General features: G+C 36.9%; 1 protein-coding gene across 1 annotated transcript in view; it reads right to left on the bottom strand.

The window, feature by feature from the left end:
• The window catches only part of lig1 (ligase I, DNA, ATP-dependent), an 81,078-nt gene that overhangs the window by 9,633 nt on the left and 49,280 nt on the right, over positions 1 to 22,165 (bottom strand). Inside the window, exons 19-24 of the mRNA XM_008433962.2 lie at positions 19,206 to 19,316; positions 16,404 to 16,475; positions 10,646 to 10,790; positions 10,079 to 10,161; positions 8,708 to 8,860; positions 3,193 to 3,246 (exon numbers count right to left, since the gene is read on the bottom strand). Coding sequence (XP_008432184.1) covers positions 3,193 to 3,246; positions 8,708 to 8,860; positions 10,079 to 10,161; positions 10,646 to 10,790; positions 16,404 to 16,475; positions 19,206 to 19,316 — 618 coding nt within the window. The remainder of the gene's footprint in view (positions 1 to 3,192; positions 3,247 to 8,707; positions 8,861 to 10,078; positions 10,162 to 10,645; positions 10,791 to 16,403; positions 16,476 to 19,205; positions 19,317 to 22,165) is intronic.

Raw genomic sequence — 22,165 nt, 5'->3', positions numbered from 1 at the left:
GTTTTATTTCTTTTCTAACTAAAAACCCTTTAAAATCGCTTAACTCAAAGATATAAAAAAGTTAATCTTTTCATACACAGAAATGGAAAATTTCCACTTCTGCAGTCTGAAAATAGCAGGTTGTTTGAAGTAATTTGTGTTGAGTTGTTAGTTCTCATAAAATGACTACATTCTTTTAATATTATGACTTTATTCTCATATTATTTTAACTTTATTGTTATATGACTTTATTCTTGCATTACTACAACCGTATTCTTGTAGTATTATGACTTTATTTAAAATCTTAGCCAAGCCCTGATATTTTTGTTGCAAAGTTGACCTGAATTGAAAGTCAAAATAAATAGAAGCTGTAAAACACGGTTGACAAACAAAATGGCGGCTTTGCGCATGTTTACATTAGGGCCAGACGATATGGCTGAAAAACTTCCGCAGCTCTCGTATTAATGCGAAACAGCAAGAAAACACTAGACCGGCCACTTAAAAGCTAATTGGTACGTCTCTAATCAGCATATATCTGTAATTTCTGTGACTTATTTCTAGAAATATATAAACATCAATATCAATGATTTAATTCATCTGATTAATGAGGAAAAGAGAAAACTAAATAAGCAGCAACTTTTTTAACATTCAAATTAGTTTTAGATTGAAGCAATTTTATATATAAAATTATTAGTATAACATACAATAATCCATAGAGCTTTAGAGTGGGTGAAATAGCATAAGAAACACAAAACATAGTAGAATAAAGTAAGAAAATAAAAATGTGTAAGTACTGAGTATTAAAAGCTGAACATGAATGTGGTGTTTAATTTTATTCTAAATAAAACTACACATTTAATACAAAAAATATAAAGATGACTTGTAAAATGGACACTTCATTTTTTAAACCACAAACAATACTTGAAATGCTCAGTCAGCAAAACAAAGAAAGAACTAAAAACCAATTCTTTATGTAACCCTGAAGAGGAAAGCATTTGTTAGAGAAATATCTAATCCATTCAAATCAAGCTTTTTAACGAGCGAAACAAGAAACTGGGGCCAACACAAAGCAACCTGCTTCACTTTTACTCCATTGTTATTGGTTAAAAAGCCTCCAAGTGAATCAAAAATCAGCATCTGAGCAGTGAAACGAGGGTTCAGGCTAGCCCTCATTTTAACACAGCACCTCACCACTCAGAGCCGTGTAAACAAGCCAATTGTCTCCCTGCCGAGAGTCCTATTGGCCCGCAGCGTCGCTGCAACAAGAGCAGCACGGCCACACCGCCGGCTCGCTTTAATTCACCATCCATCACTTTCATTACAAACCTCTACAGTGCAGGCTTTATTGGCTCCAGGAAAAAAAGAAAACGGAAAAAGTTTTAAACCTCATTCTCAGGCGCTACTTCTGAAGCGGTTTACGCAACAGATACTTAAGTCTCTAATGTTTAAATGATTACTTTGTCGATGTAAAATAAATAAAAAACGTTGTCCATTAACGTATATTTAGAAATGTTGTTTCGAGTTCGACAAATTGCTCCATTCTCTGCTGCTATTCGCCAAACAGCGGCTCTAAAATGAGCCGATGAAGTCAAATGAAGTCGGGCTCTCTCAACAGCTATCATTTTCAGAGAGCGTTTGACAAGTGCTTAAAATGCTGCTGCTCCGCTGCTCTGGAACAAACCTCTTCTAATGTAAATTGAAAAAGCAATTCATTACCCAAAGTCAGAAAACGCCCCCACAGTTCCTCTCAATGCTGCATTTTTTTTTAAAAAGGTGAAGCAGCAGTAATTCATGGATTTCCACATTTGCAAACCAACTGGATGTATTTCGGTGTTTAGCTCTGCCTCTTCTAAGGATAAAGCCACTGAAAGAGTTATTGCGGTCATTAGCGATAAGTACTTTGCCTGGTTTTGCAGACTGCAGCCCAGGAGTTCTGTGTTTGGTAATGTGAACTTCCTGGAGCGAGCCTCTGATGAAAGTATTGCATCTGATAATGAGGTGTATGTACTTTGTTGTCGCCTCTTTCCTGCACAAAGCCACTGGGGTAGTTAATGCATCCATTCACTATTTGGGTTTTCTTCCCCACAGAACAGTCTTTCTCAAACTGTGATCCCCAAACGCCCCCTACTGGTTTGCAAGGTACTGCAAGTACCATTAGCTTAAAATGCGACACATACAGCTAGCTTACCAAAGGACTGCGTTTAAAAATAATATTGGATAAGTGGCTTAAAACCGGGTCACTCAAAAGAAAAACCTAAGATACTGCTGGCTTATATGATCGAAGGAAGCCAAGAGTTTTGTTAAGTCATTCATGAGTGATTCGATTCTTTTGAACGGCTCTATGACGGCGTTGCAGTTGGTAAGAAGTTATTTAATGACTTTTCTTGCTTATAATGCTCTGCTTGTGTGCCAACAGCCGTTATTATTTTTGAAGTAATCAGAAAATAAATACAATAGATAGAAACTTGTGGATAATTTTTATATTTAATTGTGAAGAAGAGGATTTTTATTTCTGCCAAAGCAACTCAAGTCTATTTTTCTTTTATTATGCTTATAAATTACAAACAGCCCTAAAATGTTACTAATTCATACAACACTTGGTAGTAAAGAGCAACTTTGTTTTTTTATGCGTTTGAGATAATTGGAAAGCTTAAAATCCACTTTCAGAACATGCAAATAACTCAAAACACAGAGTGCCACCCTTATGAAGACAAACAAAGGAGACAAAATAACTGAGTTAAGACACTAATATTTTCATGTCAGGTAGTATATATTAAGATGTTGTGTTATTGAGAGGTGATATTGAGTTAGGTGGTCTGTGAGTGTTTGTTTAATGGGTTAAACCTGAAATAGTTTGAGAAATGTAGAAGGTACTCCTGGGTAAGTGATTCAGTGTGTAGCTATTTTTCTTCACTTTTAATGCCATTCAGGTAAAATTCAAGCACATTTTCTCAGCAAATACTAAAATTAACGATCAATTGATTACTACGTAAGTTGATGATTATTTCAACATTCGATTGTTTTAACCCTACTTTGAAGGATTTCAATTTGCAATTTCTAATTGCAAATGTTCTCTCCAAGCATCTGTGTGAAGGAGGATGATGTCGATTGTAAAAGAACAGGGTATCAAAACAATAAAAGGTAAAGCCGTCCTGAAACTTTGATTACTTTAGCCCGGCTTTTCACTTCAACACTCATGCGGCTCTACTTCACCTTTAAAAACTTGTAATGCTGCTCCAGATCTTCATCCTTAAAGCCTGTCCCGATCTGCAAGGAGATGAGAAGAGATAAGAGAGACACGCACTCATATATACACACATTCCCTCGTGGGGCGACAGCAGACATTTGGCAGCAGGAGGCAGAACACAGAAAGGCGAGCAAATCCCCCCACAACTCGAGCATCTTGTCTGCCTGATTCGCCTAAAGTGTCATGTCGCCTCTCAAAGGATTTGAACTCGCCGAGACACCAGTAAACACCTAAAAGGATGACACACGCTGTGGGAAAGTAGGAAAAAAAAAATGTAGGCATATCATGAAAATTTAGCATTTAGTCACCGGCAGATATATTCTGCAAGTGACCGTGAGAAGTTTAACTGTACGAGAGCGAGGCAGCACTCAAGGTTTAGAGGTGTTTAATTCAGCTGTGGGACCTTTATGCATTATTTATCTGTTCTCCTAGCGAGCCAGCTGTGGTACAGTTTGTTAGGAGTGAGAACCCAACACCTCTTTCACTCAGCCAATTATAGTGACTTGTTTGTTTGGTTGGACTGATAATCAAATTCCTCCAGCAGCTTAATCCAATCAATAGTGCTGTTTGACTGTGAGATAACATTACAGAGGCCGACAGGTGTTAAAACCGTGTTTGTAGAAAATGGCTCCAGTTTGACGACAGAGGAAGATATTTTTACCATGAAGGAATCATTTTACTAATTTAGTCATGATTTTAATGTGACAGTCGAGTTTATTGTCAATGCGATGATACGTTGAAAAAAGGTTGTTGTATCAAACTTCCAGACAAATCTTCTGGTTCTGGTGTACTATGCATGTCCAGAACCAGGACCAAACATAACCACAAACTTTGAACAAACTTCCAGAAAACTACAAAACATCTGAAACGCTGAGTTCCTTTAAATCAAGGCTACAAAGCTTTTAGAGTTTCTCCTGAATCGTAATAAATGCAACATTAACCAACATGTTAGATGTGTATTTATGGTGATCTGTAACTGGTTTTCACAATTGTTGGCTGAATTATTTGATGTTTTTATGATTAAAGCTCTTTCATCTGCCTAATTGCTGAAATGTGCTATAAAATAAACTTGATTGACTTGATTGAATTATTCACATTTACCAGACATGCAAAAGATTCAAAAATGACATTTCTTACCAAAACCCACTGATAAGACATTCCTGACACAAAATAACTGTAAAGTGAACAAACAGACCTACTGTCGCACTAACTCTCTATTTAAATGATTAACACAACTAAATTAACGTAACTAAGTCATTAAATAAACAAAACTAGAATAAATAAGACATCTACTGTGCTCTTATTTATAAAACTTTCTGTCTTAACGCGGGAATGGTGATGTTTGATACAGATTTTTGGTATTGAATTCAATTAATTCCTTCATTCAATTCATAGACTGTTTAGCTAAAGATATAATAAAGTGAAAAATGGATGCAAAAAAAATTCCTCCTTCAAGTCTCACAAACACCAACTATAAAATTATCACCATGTACACAATAATGTCCAATAAAAATCTAATATTAAACCACAACAGCGATACTGGAGCAAACCTTTTTCACAGAAAGCCCATCTTGCAATCAGAATCTTTTAGAAATGGAAATCTGAAGTGAGTCTGAAAATCCTAAAATGATCTAAAACTGGAAAATACAACAAATTTCACACTTTTCCAGGACTACGAGGTGTCCTCTGAATTTCAGTCTCCTTCCTTCACAAGTACAAACCATGTGATAAAGGGTCGTTTTTCCTTTTATTCCTCCGATTTCATGCTGTGCCAAACGTTGTAGGGCTCAAGTCTTTCTTCTGCACCAAAATGTTCTTTTTTGTATTTTTCGTCAAAAACCAGTGAAAAAGTCTGTAGCTCTGAGTCATCCATGCCTATCAGGCAAGCAGGCAACAAATGATACAACAAAATCAGAATACTGTACTTTAATTTTTTATATTTCAACTCGGTAAACTAGAATTTGATGATTCGCATTGCAAATAAATAAGTTTAGATTTACATACAGATGTGGAAAAAAAAAGTCCAAAGGGAACAAACGAAGTAAGATTTCACCAAGGTGCCTTTGCAAAGCTGACATCACCTGAATCTAAAAGTCCAAATCTAAAACTGTGTGCAGCTTTTTACAATAATTTTCACGTTGGCTCTGAATGTTGTGGCAAGGGCATTTCACTAGGACATGAGCAGAAATGTGATCTGCAGGGGAAAAAGAAAAAGTGAGTCAAATGCTAACGTATGATCCTCTGGTTTCTTTTGTTCTGCCTCTGCTTCACGCCCGGCGTTGAGGGAGCGAGAGGATGATGAAATGCTGCACACACAGGAGCGCTGGATGCTGCAGTCACACAGCATCAGCTCACAGCCACTGCTGGGCTGCAGCAAAGCAACACACAGATAAATGGCATATTTACACAAGTTCAGCTGAGTGTTTCTGTGGTCCAGTCCATGTGTCCTGCAGAACGCGTCCTTCCCGATTTGAATCCGTCTCGGTGAGACATTCAGACGGCATGCTGCCATTTCTCTTTTGTTTTATAAATATAATTACAGATAAAAGTACTTAACTGCAGTCGATACTCTGCCTTAGGTCATCCTCTCAATATGGGGGAAAAATTATTTGCTTACATAAAAGTGTTTGTGAATATATGAAGCCACACATGGGTCGGATTTTCTGTCTGGATCATTTTCACAGATTTGTTTTTGTATTTACTAAACAATAAAACACAGGTTTAAAAACTATTTGAGGATTTAAAAAAAAGGAGCAGAGTGCTGTAAAGGATTATGCAACGTAAAATTATTAAATCGCGTCTAAATCTTTTGGCAATTCCTGAAAAAAATCAAAACCTAATGCAAACCAATCATGAGGATAGAAGTGCATAAAAATAGATTATATAGGAAAAACGCAATTCCTAGTGCTGGGAATCCCAAATTCTCCTAAATCAATTTTAAAATCCGTTTAAGTCTTTGCCACTTTGTCACTCCTACGTATTCTGCATGTTGCATTACTCGTCCACAGTGGAAGGTTGTTTCACCCACTGTACGCATTTTTAATAATTCTTAGATTTTTTTTTTATTTAAGAAAAAGTCAGACACGTAGGCTAACCTAATGCTGGTAATTTAAGTTATATAATTTGATGAACAAACTTATTTTTGTTTAAATATAAACTGAAGGAATTTGATACAGAAAAGAAGCTTACAGAATAGTTTTAAATAAGTGATATATTTGTTTATATCTTTTTCTCCAGTCACACAATTTAAACAGAATCTCCAGACTGAATAGAAAAAATGGTTTCTGAAACTAAAATAGTTTCTGAATCAAACCGTGACTCTAAAAATCACTTATTTATACTCTTATATAAAAAAGGTGAAAATTATACCCAAACTTTTTACATGTAATAATTTTTTTTTTTTTTACAAACATTTCAAGCTAAGGGTATGGAGGAGCTGAGGGGTGATGATGTGTCACACTGGTTAACATGTGCAGTAATACATAAAATGGCTTTGCGGCTCCAGAATCTGGTGCAGTGCCGCCATTTTGTCTCTGAGACCAGCTGGGTGTAGGATTTAAAATTAAAGAATTGAAAGCAAACCAGTTAAAACCACTGAGTTGTTCTGTTATTGTTTTGAAAAATAAAAATGTGTGAAGATGTCAGACACACTTTTTAATCTCACTGATTTTCGTGGGCCAAGCTGGCTTGAAGGCAGGAGAACATTTTGGTAAAGAGGCTTATTTTATCACTTTGTTCTCACCTGCAGTGATTATTAGGCACATGGGAGGAAAATCTCTGCAAGACGGACAGCGTAAAGGTCGAGGACATGTGCAGATCCTCTGTAGTAATGCTTGCATTTAAGAGTAAAAACAGCTTAATTATTTAAAAAAAGGACATAAGTTAAAATACTGTGTTGACTTTAGATGTTGTTTTGTCAGGGGAATTTTTCCTAATACCAAATAAACAAGGTGGCACCAAATCAAAAAACTCATCTTCTGCAACAAAATCTAGTTCTTATAAACTGAAATTACAAAAAGTATCAAGGTTGACGTTTTAAAAAGATGTTTGTGTTTCATTTAGGCCCAACTTTAGTTGATTGTGCTTCAACTGCAGCAGGTAAAATTATGCCTAGGAATTTAAATCCAATCAAAACAAAGATTACGCTCAGCTCCTACAAGCATTTCAAAAAGATTTGCAAACTTACAAGATACTAAAGGATTTTAGACTATACTGGAAATGTACCCAAGAGAGATGGAGATAGAGACATAAAGACAAAGTTATTTATAAATAAAGCAATGCTTCCTAAATAAAACTGAGATTTTTGAAGACTGCACGGGTGATTTCCACACACCTACTTTAAGATGTTGCTGTGAATAAAGTGAAGCACTGGGTATTTTAAGAAAAACAAAAATTAAGTTTTAGCAGTAAGTTAATAACAAGTGAACTGAACAATGGGCATTTATGGGGCTAAAATACATGAAAAAAATAATCAGAGATGCATGTAAATAAAAAACTAACAGAAAATGAAGGAGCACGTTAAGGTTATGACTGAATAATCAACTTTGCACAAGTGGCACTAGGAGCTTGGAAAGCAATATTCATGTCAAAATAATATTCAAATATGTAGAACTTTAAAGAATTAGGTTTCTATATATAAATTTAAGCTTTAATTGGACAATTAAAAGCAATGAAACAGTGATTTTAATGTCATACAGTCAGGTTTTGGTTTGCTGAGGTGCTTCAGTCAAAAGAGGAATGTTGTGGTGCCAATACATTTCTGCTACAATTGCAGCGAACTAAATCTTTTTCCTTTTTCTTTATGGATACAAATATTACAAAAATAATTTTAAAAAATGAAGACAGGGAGAATTTAGAGGACAGAGTAGAGAACAAACTGTGCAACTTGCTTAAGCTCTTTATATCTTAAACATTGAAGTGGTCATGCGAGCTTCACAAGCTTATCACTTATTTTGAGAGGCAATTACTCTCAAGACACAAAGATTTTCTTCCAAGCAAGACTTAAGACGAAGACCAACTCTTAGAAGAACACTATGTGGAAAAAGTTCCCAGAAAGAAAGAAATACACTCTACAGAAATCCTCCATGATGAAATGACGAACAGTGGGAGCCTTAAAGTCTCAATCTGAATTACATATTGCACATGTGAAGCACAAAACCCTTGGGTATCATAATGCAATTTCTTGTCTAAGATAAGTTTGATCCAAAAGTTGCTTGCACTACAAATGCAATTTTTAATCCAATCATTCCACCTCCCACATATTTCATGTGGGGCTGAAAGCTACAAGGCGCCATCTTCAACTGCTTCCTGAAAACGCTTCAGAAATCTGCAGTTTCTGTGTGGAGTGCAAGACCCTCTCAACAAACTGATTTTTAATTGTTCTTTTTGCAACAAATCTGAATTTGCACATTTATAAAGCCTCTAAACGGACGCAGATAGTTAACTGGTTTCCTGCAGCCTTGATGAAATATAAAAGTTTACCTTGCAGACTGACTGAAACTCCTCATTGTCTTCATCGTAGCAGGCCAGCAGGAAGCCACCGTAGGTGCCTGTTCGTTTTCCCTTTCCCAGGTAGGCACCGATCACGCAGAGGTCCACCGTGTCGCCCACACCGTCCAGGTAGTCCTTCTTTAACTGGAAGGGAGAAAAAACTCAGTTAAAAAGGTATTTTTTACCAAAAAACAAATTTAAAAACAGACTTATAACCCTGGCATGCATCAAAATCTAAAGTTTCAACAAATACTTTACAGAGCTATTTCTAGTCAAACTGACCAGATTAAAAGAGATGTGGAAAGCACAGTTTAAAACGCTGTCAATGGATAATTAGGCATTGCCATATTGGTTACTTTGTGAAAATAAATAAAAAAAACAAACCTGCAATTAATTTCAAATTAAAGCCTAATTTGTCCAAAGTGCATGAAAAAAAAACAAAACAAAAAAAAAAACGGCAGTAAAATGGACTAAAATGTAAAAACTGTGACCCATTTCAACCCATCAGACCCAACAGTAACAGGAAGAAATAGTTGTATTTTCAAGGCTAATTTATTCTTCTATTAAATTTATTATTAAATGAAATACAGAAACACTACCATGACTGGATAAAACATTTGCAGTCTCACATACTAAGAGTAAACTTTAAACTGATCATGTAAAAAGGAATCATGAATATTTGTTAAATTGCACTTAGAATCACTTGTTTCTAATCCTTTTCATGGAAAATTGGCATCAACTATCTGTGATATTTTGCTGCTGAATATGTATTTAAGAATAAATATCACAGAGCAACTCTTCAGGGGAAATAGATCCAGTCTGCGACAAATAATCTAGAACGGCTATCTATTATTCTGATAGAATAATTGATGGACCTGCCAGACCACTGTGAGCTGAATAGTTTAAAAGTATTTATTACAACATACTTCATGACGCTTTGAAGAAGATAACTTGCCTTTAGGGTTTTTAGTAATTGAGGTACCAGGATTATTCGAGGATTCATTTAATAATCAAGATTTCAATACTGGCCTGAGTAATCTTGTTGTTTTAGATCAGTCCTCCAGGGAAACCATTTTTATTCTGCAACACACCTGATGCTGTCAGTTGACGAAGGGAATCATCTAAAGGTTGAAGGGTCGTACTTGGGCACCTCCATCTTACTCAAACTAAAACCGAGCTGCCATGTTTTAACTTCGCACAACTATTTCTGTAGCAGCATCCATTTGAATTTCGGGATGCAGAATTCCCCAGCAACATGTTTACTTTAAAAGAAAAGCAGTGCTGCTCACTCTACCTGTATAATAAAAACTGACTATTTCCCCACACACACACACACACACACACACACACACACACACACACCTTGAGCCAATTGTGAGAACGCTTGGCAATCTCATAGGTCGCGTCCTTCTCCAGAGTCTTCACCATCAGGCCCTCGCAGGAGTCTGCACAAACAAACACATTAATGCACCAAAACACGACTCTGGACGTGCAGAAAGGAAATTAAGAGATTATCTGTTGGATATACGGAGTGCCTTTGTGTTGGTGTGTCTCAAAGGGAAACAAACGGGTTTTGGGAAACAAAGAGGCCGCGGACAAGGACGGGGACAAAACTCATATGCACAAGGAAAACACATCCTTTATACTTCAGAGTCTCTCACACACACACACACACAACACAAAATAAATCCATTATACAACCCACAAGTTCTGGCGTCGCTTTGGATACGCTCACACAGACGGTTTACACGTTAAGGCAGCGGAGAAAGACACAAATAAAATGAAACTTTTACTCAAAGCACCCACACACACTAAGAGATTTAGGGGAGCCAACAAACGGGAAGATGACACAAACGGGAAGACGACACAAACACCAATGACACAAAGGAAGGGAGACGAGAAGAAAAAGTTTGCCTCCGTTTCACAGACCTCGGACGGACTGCTCCAGGAACTCTGCGATGGCGTCAGTGTCGTGAGAGTCGATGGAACGGGCGAACAGAAACTCTCCCTCCACCTCTGTGAAGCTCTCTCTCAGCAGCTCCCGACGCCGACACAGCGGCTGTCGCACCAGGGACTGAGCGCGGAGACGGAAACACAAACATCATCAGAAAATGGCAAAACCGCATCATTACAACCGTTTCCTCCTGGTAGCTCGGAGGCTTGCAATGACAAGGATGAAATGCCATCAACTATCTGCCCACACACGTATAAACAAGCACTTTCTCGGAATACAGTCTTGGATGCAGCAGCTTTGGGCACACATACAAACACCCACGCGCCCATGTAAGCATACAAACATGCACAACACAGTTTATTATTTATTTTTTCTTCCTTTTTTTCCCCTATATATTCGGTTTTGAATGCGTTTCCCATTTTGGGTTTATGAAAAATTAACTAAATGGTGACAAATACTCTTAAATATGACAAATCTGTCAGAACTTGGCTAGGCTGGAAAGTGTGCAGACAGAAGGCAAGACACTAAAAGTAAACAGATGTGGGTTTTTATTACAAATGACATCAACACATCTGCCTCCTTCATGCTTTTCTGCTTCTTAGTCCTGATAGCCCAAAAACATAAATCTGACTAAAATTAAATATGTCTGAGCTCGGAGAGCCATTTAGGTTTAAAGCTTTTTGTACAAAGTGCCATATAAAAACCGCTACTTCTGGTGAAGAGGTGGAAAAACACATAAAAAAGAGTTTAGATTTTATTGCAATAGAATAAAAAACATTTTAACTGATTAATAAATGGACCTGAACTATTTTTTTTATTATTATTTATTCTTGCAATGTCGGGTTGAACAATATGTGGGATGTTTTTTAATAAGCCATTGCTTTTTTATAATGCTGGGGAAAAAATGTGGTGCAAGCCCACGTCTGTTAGATATTCATCAAAATGGAAAACACTAGAAATTCTAATCAAATTTATCTATAAAATGCATTTAAAAAGAGAATGAGATGTTTTAGGGCCTCTTGTCACTTTTAATCCAAATAAGCTGCTGCTGCTCACTCCACCCAACTCAACATTTACATTGTGCAAATAGATGCACAATTATACAGCCATACTGTTTTGAAAAGCATTAGTAGAGCCTCCTGCACAATAAATAAGAATGCAGCAAGTGGTTTCTGGATGGTCACACTTGTCTTTTCCAGCAGATAGCGTCACTTGGGTTGCTCGGTAACGGTAAAGTTTTCACGAGTCTGGAAATAACAGAAAGTTTCACTCGTCTAGACCTGGCTTGATTTAAAGGCAAAGCAATAATGAGGTTTAAACAACTGGAACTGTCACAAACAAGACCAGCTGGGGACCTAAAGTTATCTAAAGACCAGTCCTAAGACCTCCAAAACAAACACTTTGAAAGATGCAGAAAAGTGTGAAGTATATTAAGGTCACCAAGTCTCACCAACAACCATTAGACCACCTAAATGCCAAAGGGTTATTTACAAGGCATGCAGGGAAAAACAATAATAATAATAAAAAAACTTTCAGTCCTACTAAACATCTGTCTCTGTGTACATCAAATTGGTTAAAAGCTACAGGAGAAATGCCACCCTATTGGCTAAAAGCTGTACAATATTTTAACATAAAAGGGGCTAATTAGCATCTCATTAGTGACTGTAAAAATCAATTATTTAAGGTTGCATTTTTTCCCACTGAATATTTTATCATCTCTTTAAATGCCTTGGTGTGAAATTAAAATTGTATTTTAATTGAAACTTTTCATTCATCTTTGAAACAGTAGAAATAAGTTTGCAGGAAAATGTAAGCATGCAAATGCAGTCTTCCAGAACAATGAAGTCTCAAACATGTAAGTGATTTTTTTTTTTTTTTTTTTTTTTTTGCATTGCCTAGAATATACAAAGATGGATTTTCTTACAGATGCAATCTCTTGGAGGTTTGAGAATCAATTTAGTCTGCGAGGTAAATAATTAAAATGTTAATTTAAAATCCAGCTCTGTGTGATCCAAGGAGATATATGATGCAAACTCCACAAATCCTTGCAACATAGTTAAAATGGAAAATGTGTGTCTGTGTCTATGTTTGTGCCCTAATATGACACAACATGCATGGAGTATGGCTCAAGTCAGTATTTACCTATATGATGACAGCTTCTGCAGATTTTCTGTCGCGTTTATGCTATTAAAATCAAAATGTGGCATATGATGACACGGTGGCCCGCATCAAAGCACAGCCTTGAATGAAAGCAGACTGGGTACATGTGTCATGCAGATGGATTGCCCTTAGTCTTCTTGTCATATCAAAGCTTCCTCCGTTCAACCATAAAATCATGTTTAGTGTTCTTTCCGGTTCACAACTAGTTATCAGTGGATGTTCAGTTGAAAAACGTAAAAAGAAGCCCTTGTTTTTGTTTTTTTTTTATTCCCCAGCGAGGTTAGGCCTGGGAGAAGGTTATTTTCCATGTACGATCGATGACTTTTATTCGTGTCCCGTGTGTCCTCACCTCGCAGCTCCAGGTGGCTGGTCAGGTTTTAGCTGAGGGTTATGGTTTCACACAGTCAGCATTTTTGGCAGCTTTCTTTTTTGGCTGCAGAAACTTTTCTCCAAACCTTTAAATTTACCCTCTGATGTCATTGGAGAAGGATTTCTGAACTGTAAACAAGGACTTTTATTTCTTTTTGAAGCTGAAAATGTCTGTTGTACAACAGCTAGATCTAGTCATAAGTACAACTGGGACTAAGTCGGTCAAAATATGCAGTCAGTTAATCGCATAATAAATTAAAATGAGTTTCATAATTTCCATTCTGATTATTAATACTTTTCGAAGGGCAATGTGGTTGACAGTGTCCATGAAAGGAATTTTATTGATTGTTTTGATGTGCGTCTTTTCTTTCCGTTTCATTTGTTAAGTTTTGGTTGTGTGTTTTATTTTGGATATTTAAAGTATCCCCAGTGCCAAGTGTTCTTTAAAAAAAAAAAAGAAAGTTTATCGGTTCAAACTTGGATTATTAAGTCGCTACCTGAAAATGGTCTCCAAACAACACTATTTTGTTTATTGCAGTAATTACTGGGACAATTTACTGGCCTACAAAATGTATTACTGTGACAGGTCTATCTGGTAAATTTAACTCGATTCAAAAAAAGGTAACGTCTTAAACATATTTTGGATTTTTTTTCTTCCTGTATGGTTAAATTGGTATTTTTCTAGGATTTTTTTTCTTCCTGTATGGTTAAATTGGTATTTTTCTAGGAATATGCACACATTTATCACGGTTACAGAAACAACATCACACCAGAGGAGCTTTTAGTAAAAAAAAAAAAAAAAAGTTTAGTTTGCGTTTATCCCCAAATCCAAAAGTTTCAAAATGTGACGAAGATTGCATAACTTGTAACCTTAAGTGCACAAACTGTTTTCAGCTATAGTAAGCTCATCTACATTTTTTTTTAAATAAAATTTTGCAAAGAATCAGATTATCTTGTCACCATTTAAGTACTTTCAGTATTAATTTTCACGCTCTCTGAAGACCTTTAAATGTTTTAAAATGTTGGCTAAACATAAACCACAGCTGAACTTGGGAACAAGAGCAGCACATTTGTTGTATGCATAACTAATTAAATAATGTGCATGTTTATTCATAGTGCACGCATTTAAATTTGTTCGTACTTAAAAGCTGTTGGTAACTTATCAGGCAGAAAAACGACTATTACTTCACTGATAAATTATTCAGAATGAAAGGTAATTCGTTTTATTCTAATGTAACCTCAAACACAGGCAAGCGCAGTTCTGTTCCCTGCATCCCAACAAGAAAAGAATATAAATCAGACGCTCCCACATGCATTGAGAAGGAACTGTGCAGAGTGGAAAATGAACTGGAGAGCTTCCAATTCCAGATCCATCTAAATGTATGTGGGGGAATCCGATAGGTGTGGGAATTAATGCTGAATAGATGGACGGACACATGAGGTCAGATGCATGGATGGAAAAATATTTAATAAATGAGTGACAAATGGGTGGACAGATAATGTTTTGTTGAATAGACATCGTTTTAACATTGCAGTTGCCACTAAATACATCTAGTATTAACTTATGTCATGTACTTTGTAGTTGTTATATATACATCTGCTGTTTGTCGCTGTAGTTTCTGTTTTTCCTCTCTTTCTGCGTGTGTAGAAACAGACCTCTAGGATTTTATTTTGCATTCTTTCTACACATCTGTCTCTTCTATAGTCTCGTCTTCTTTCCCTTTTAACCTTGTTCAACATTTTTCTTCCCACTTCCATCTCTATGTCCAATTTATCTGAAACAAACCCAAAGTAATTTTATTGTTCCACTTGTGAAAGTAAATCTGTTTGGGCAAAAAAACATGTTTTTTTAAAAAATGGCCGAATGTAAAAATGGATGGATTAAAAGATGATTGATGAAAAATAACTAAATCAATGGATGATGGATTTATGGACCATCTATGATGAACATCCGTTGTTGGATGTGCAGGCATCCAGCCTGAATGGATGGATAGATGGATGGATGGATGGATGGATGGATGGATGGATGGATGGATGAATGGATGGATGGATGGATGGATGAATGGATGATGGATGGATGGATGGATGAATGGATGGATGGATGGATGGATGGATGGATGGATGGATGGATGGATGGATGGATGGATGGATGGAGAAACGGCTGGGCAGATGATGAGGAAACAATTTACTGAATGATGTGTAGATATGTAGCTGGACGGATGAATCCGCATCGTTTCTTAATTTGTTTGGTTCAGAGTTTCTGGACAATGTTTGTTGCTGTTATAGTAATATTTGAATAAGATCTAAATTAATCTAAAACACATGTAAATTTTTCATTTATTCCTAAATCTTGAGAAATACTTTGAAATATCAAGATTTTTAGTTTCTATATTTATACTCGAGTCAAACTCCAAACTGAATAGTTCAGACCTAAATATACTTTTGCAATTAGGTATATATTCAAATACATTACATGTTCCTATGAAGCGTAAAATAATATTTATTCAATAAAATTTCCAACAGTCCAACTCAATAATTGTGTCCATATATTCAATTTAGGAGGTTAAATGACATCAACAGTGGGTAATAAATAAATCATTCAGGACAAAAACAAGACAATGACAAAAAAGCTTCAGCAGAAAAGAAATATTAAACGATAACATTTGCATAAATAACAAATTAAGAGGGAAATGGCCTTGAAAAGGCAGGATTTAAGAGTTACTGGAGCTCCTTTAATGATGCAATTTGGCTTCAATCCACTTGGGAGAGCTCACATTGTAGAGGATGATGGGAGCACCCACTCATTAGCATTGTCTTCAGCCGATTTAAGAAATTCACTTAAAAATTCTGCATAAATAGGACACAAACACATCCTCACTCAGTCATAGTCACCATCTGCAGCACACACATGGTCTGAAAGAGGAACAGACTCCCTCTCAGACGTCGAGAGTCTCAGACAGACACACAATCAAGACACACTCAGCTGGAATTACAATGAGCGTTACAATCATTATCCAGTTACAGCCTCCAGTAGCACCGTCATTGGTATTCAAGGACGATGCCGGCGTCTCGGCGGGGCTGCGAGCGCACGTGCAACAAAAATAAATAAAAAAAATATATGCACCCGCACGCGTGGAAGTTTTTAAAAAGACAAGAGGAACAATTGAGAAATCTCTGGGTAATATTTGTATCACTTGGCCTTACCTCTCCGTTGAGATAGAGGAGGTCAAAGGCATACACGCACACTTGGACTTTGATCTCGGAGGCGTCCACATCCTGCAGAGGAACAGCACACTTCTTTAGTATTTTTACTTTGACAAAAATATGCTAATAGGAACATGGTATCCACACATTTCTACTTCCAACCTTGGGATTTGTTACAAAGGGTTCTTTGATTTGTTCTCGGCTCATCTTTAAAGTTACCCACCTAGCATTTCCACCGCCTCTCCGCCTTTTAAAAGCATCACACCTCCTCAGCGTGCGCGTCTTATTTTCGACTCCTCTGCTTGCTTTGCTCGTCTCTCCTCCTTCTACATCTCACCTTTCTTGCACCTCATCTTGTTTGCTCCAATCATGCTCACCCTACCCCGGTTCCTACACCAGACTCTGACTTATTACAGCCGTTTCTGTCGCGGTCCTGCTGGAAAATTCCCCGACTACAATGAAGTGCTGTCGAGTTCAGCAGAACCACCTGCTTCAGATATTTGTTCGTCTATTTCACAGGCTGTAGCATATGTCTAATTTAAGACATGGGAATTAGCAAATTTATAGATGCCACTAAAAACGTTAAGTGGTGTTTTTACACTTTTGGACCCGTATGCTCGATATGTCCTGAGATTGTTAAGATGCTTTTTTTGAAGCTTCAAAAACTGCAACAAAAACAATAAACTTACAGGATATAGTTTTTATTCAATACGAGCTTCATTAGAAATGAGCCAATCCAATATTAATATATGTATTGGTCCTAATGTTGGAAAAAATCTACATCGGTGACAATTTTACTAATCCATAAGGGCAGATCTATTCAGTTTAATTCTATGTTTTACATTATATTTAGAATTTCTAATTGCACTTTCTGAGCTATTTGAAAGAAGGTTTGTTGAAGCTTTTTATTTTTACATGTTTGACCAAGATTGTCTACTTTGGTCAGTTTTTTTTTTTTTTCATTTATTTAGCATTTGGTTGTTATACTCCTAACTGAACAAACTGAGCTAAAAGTGCATCCCGAAGCTGCATGCTTCTCAGTCGGTTGTGGGTTTGAAGAGTATTTGACCAGAAAATGACAAGAGTGAAACAGAAAAAAAAGGGTGCCTGCTAACAGCTGTAGTTTTTTGGTTGCTGCAGCTGGACGTCTGGACATGTGTCCGAGATAAACAACTTCTGCTCGTGTTGGAAAAATGGAGGTATTTTAGTCTGTCTTGAATGGGAATCTGCTAATTAAATGTCAGTTTTAGCACCACCAGCCAGTTGTGGTGTGCAGAGGCATTTCGTCAACAGCTTTCTGACGAAGCAGCTGCAAAGGTTTTTCAAAACGGATCACATCCAGGCAAAAATTGGGAAGCTTAACAAGTAGAATCAAGAAATCAAGGTTCTGCCAATGCAGAGTAGCTTTTGATGTGCTTCAGTTGAAATCTATTAAATCTGATATTATGCCCATTTGACTGTTAATACAACATTTTAGCTCTGAAAGTCCCATTTTGGTTCTCCACATGTGCATATTTCTGACTGGATTCTGCTTGTTGCTTGTTGTCGAGTTGCAAGTTAATGACCATTTACACCAATATGAATGAGGGTGAAAATACATAATATGTTCAAACATGTCCATATATTTATGTTTAAAAAGTATTTTAGTTTTATGGTAAAAAGAGGCCTTTTAAGGTATCAAGGAAAGCTGCAATTATTCAAGACTTATTTGTGCAGAGCCTCGTTCTAGGTAACATTGTAAATTTCACACCTTAGACATTTTTAATCTGCACACCTATATCATTAGAAAATGTTGAAAACAGTATAATAACTCATTTTTCAGAGATACAATGAATGCAATCCATAAAGATAAAGTTTGACTTAAGATCAGGAGCTCTAATTAGTTTGATTATATTTGCAAAATACTTCTGCAATGCAAGTTTATTCTCCCTGTTATATTTTCAAACTCATGTGGCCCAAAACCCACTAAGGTTGTTTTTCCTGTGCTCTTCACTCTGCATTGACTTCAGAGACAGAGATTTATTTGCCAAAGCAGAAAAAACGTCCCTTTAAGCCTGAAAGACTTCTCTCCCTCTCCTTTCTTTCATTAATTTCACTCTCGACTCATTAATGATGTTTAATTAGAGCATATCGGGTCCTGTGTCCTCATCTCGAATGTTTCACTTCGGCAAAAGCTGGTGGTGGTAAAAAAAACAACAAAAAAAACCACCAGAGCCTGCCATGTATAATCAGGTTGTACGTAAAACTATCATTACCAATAATTATGATTGCATAATAACAGGAAAAAGTATCAAGCAAAAAAAAGAAAATCATCTACATAATCATTTCGGCCATTTTCATCATGGCGTTGCTCGTATCTGCACGCTTATTTCTCCTCCCCAAATTTAGCGGGGTGTCATTTCGCACACGAAAAGACAGGGTGAAGGGAGCCGTTTCCGCCTAATGTGATTGGTGTAATGGAAAGAGGCCGTTACTCTGATCAGGAGTGAATAAACACCTTGCTGACATTTCCAATCTCAGCCTCCCTTCTCGATCCATTTCACTCTTCTGCCTCTGACCTATCAGTCTCCTACCACTTTTTCCCAGCTCTTCCCCTGTCCATCTCCCCCAGTCTGTCGGATCATTTCACTCCATTATCTCGCTCTCTTCCACCTTCGGGTCTTTGTCTTCGTCTTGTTTTCTCTTCTTAACCTTTTCACACATTCTTTCTCTTCTCATTATCTCCTACCATTTCCTTTTTACGACAAAGCACATATTTTAATAGTCTTCCCTTCCCTTTCCTACGTCCCTCTTTATTCGTACCTTTCTCTTACGAGTGGTGAGGACTTGGAAGGGTTGGATCTGTTTCTTCTCTCGATCCCAGGCCACCGCCTCCGTGTCCAGAACACAAGACACTACAGAGTCCTTCTTCACCTGCATGAACATAAAAATAAGTCAATTAGGAAAAAATTTGTAGAATGAAAAAAGTGTAAGAAATTAGAAAAACCTAAATTTACAGTAACAAATTGGACCAGTCAGAATATATTGTACCATCAGAAAACTGAAAGTCTTCATGCTGCCTCAGGAACTATTATAATGTGAGAAAATATTGAACTGAATCTGACGGAGGCCCAGATGGATCAACAAAATCCATAAACAGCAATGCAACAGTAAAAGTCACAACAGAAGTTATGTTAAAATATAATTTACACCCAAAGGAAGTCATGCCAAATCAGAAGGTTGGCTAAAGTGAAACCTATGCTAAATCAGAAGCTATGCTAAAGAATAATACATGCTAAAGCAGAATTATTGCGTTAGTGGAAGCTAAGCTAAAGCAGAAGATAAGCTACAGCGGAAGCTACGCTAAAACGTTGGATATGCTAAAGTGGAATTATTGCTAAAGCAGAAGGTCTGAATAACATTTCAGCACAACCTCTGTTTTAGTGCAACTTCTCTTGTGAATTTTTGCTGTTCCGTTGAGCCTTTTGCGTTTTATTGCCCCTTTCTGCCACCATAGAGACATCTGCTGATGAGCCTGGAAATATCCATGATATTGCTTTGAAAATCCTTGAAATCTGAGCTTCAGACTATCAGCTTCCCGACATTTTACCCAGGGAAGCTGAAAAGTTGCAACTGTAGACGCGTTTGAGTTACAGTACTGAAATGTCTTCTAATGTAATCATAATGTGATTTCAGTTAATGATGTTTTCTCTGCAGGCATCACCATCAGTTCAGGAGGGAGACTGCTGTGTAAAACAAGCATCTTAAGAAGCAACTCTGCCTTGCTGATGTCAGATCTCACTCACTTCATTGCCAATATGAGAGTATATGCGTTAATTCACTTGTTCATCTTACAGGCTAATAAAAAAAACAACCTTAATGGGTGTATAAAGACAAAACCTTGAGCAAATCTACCAGAAAAAGGACCAGATTGTTGTATATCATGGCCATCAGTGCAGAGGCTGAGGAGGAGAAGGAAGCTTCACACAATAATAAAAAAAAACAGAAAATGTTAACATAAGGCAGTCTCTGACAATAAAAGAACTGGTGCACCTGAGGGGGTGGGATACACCATGAATAAGTGAAGAAGCAGCACAGCAGATGTATGAGACCAATGCCTCCTCTTGTGAACAGATGAGGGTTCCTGCATATTTTTTTATGTCCAGATTTCCCACTGTTCCAGGCTGATACTAACTCCAAAGCCCTTTCTTGGTCGGATTTTGAAGTATTAAAACAAAAGTTTGCTTTAATAAAAGTTTTGGTTTTTTTGAAGGTTTTAAAACCTCAGACGTTTATAAATGGTTGAACCGAAACATTAGTACGAGATTTGTGACACCAACTTTCTATTTAGCATACAAGCATTACTATTAGGTCAATTAAAAAGGGAAGAACGGAAGATATAAAATTTTTTTGCAATGATGATAATATTGGGCTGCACAGTGGCACAGTTGGTAGCGCTGTTGCCTTGCAGCAAGAAGGTTCTGGGTTCGATTCCCGGCCCCGGTCTTTCTGCATGGAGTTTGCATGTTCTCCCTGTGCATGCGTGGGTTTTCTGTGGGTACTCCGGTTTCCTCCCACAGTCCAAAAACATGACTGTCAGGTTAATTAGCCTCTCCAAATTGTCCCTAGGTTTGAGTGTGTGTGTCTCTGTGTTGCCCTGCGACAGACTAGCAACCTGTCCAGGATGACCCCGCCTCTGGCCCGGAACGTTAGCTGGAGAGGAACCAGCAACCCTCCCGACCCCACTAAGGGACAAGAGTGTAAAGAAGATGGATGGATGGGTGATAATATTGTGATGGCAATATCTATGGCGGCGTATTAGGGCCATGTAGATCAAAGAAGAAAGAAATCTAGCCAAGATTAATATCAGAAATTTTCTCCAAAAAATAAGCTGTTTGACCTTAAAAAGTAAAAAGAAAAACTGATTTTATTTTTATATTAACCTCAGATATTTTCTAGAAAAAAATGAAAATATCTAAATTTGAAAAGTCAAACATTTGCTAGAAAGAAAAAATAGAAAAAACTTCCTTGAAGTTAATTTTTCTAAATTTTGGAGGGAATATCTTCCATCTACAATGTACTTAAAACAGCATAATAAATATCACCATCACAATATTATGACCAAAACTCAGCTGATTTGCAGTGATTGGTCAACAAAAGAAGGAAATAAAAAAACATTAAGGTGATTGGTCAGATTTCAGTTAAAGTTTCTGATTGCTGAAAATTGTTAGTCTGTGCAAAAATTGCAAATAATGAATTTCAACCTGTTTGTATGGATTAAACTGATTGTTTCTTTTGAATTTTGATCCGATTGTCTTACTGAATTTACAGTTGTGAATGGCGCTGCATAAATAAACTGATATGAATTTAACTCAAGGACAGTCAGACAGATGTATAGACAGTGTCTGCTGATTCTTTCCATACTTGTCCTAATTCGGAAAAGGATTTATCATATTCCATATTTAACAAGACTACATAGACACCTGTGCTCGACCTCCGTCTGTCTTGCAAGCGAATCGTTTGATCACATTTTTAGCCAGATTAGTCTGCAGCCTGATCAGAACAGAAAGAATATAATTCAGCTAATTAAAAGAAACATGGTGATATTAAATCTATTTGTTCAAGTTGTTTTTTATACATATAAACATGACAGAAAACATAAATATCAAAAAACTTCTAAAATCAACACCTACACAAGTATTGATGCAAACACATTTTGCACATACAGCAGGGTATCATTACAGAAAAGCTGCAACAAAAACCAAAGGTTTCACCCTAAATCA

This window comes from Poecilia reticulata, linkage group LG17, assembly GCF_000633615.1.
Source record: "Poecilia reticulata strain Guanapo linkage group LG17, Guppy_female_1.0+MT, whole genome shotgun sequence".
NCBI classification, from domain to species: domain Eukaryota; kingdom Metazoa; phylum Chordata; class Actinopteri; order Cyprinodontiformes; family Poeciliidae; genus Poecilia; species Poecilia reticulata.
Note: the sequence above shows the minus strand (reverse complement) of the source record. Positions and strands in the feature narration are given on the sequence as shown.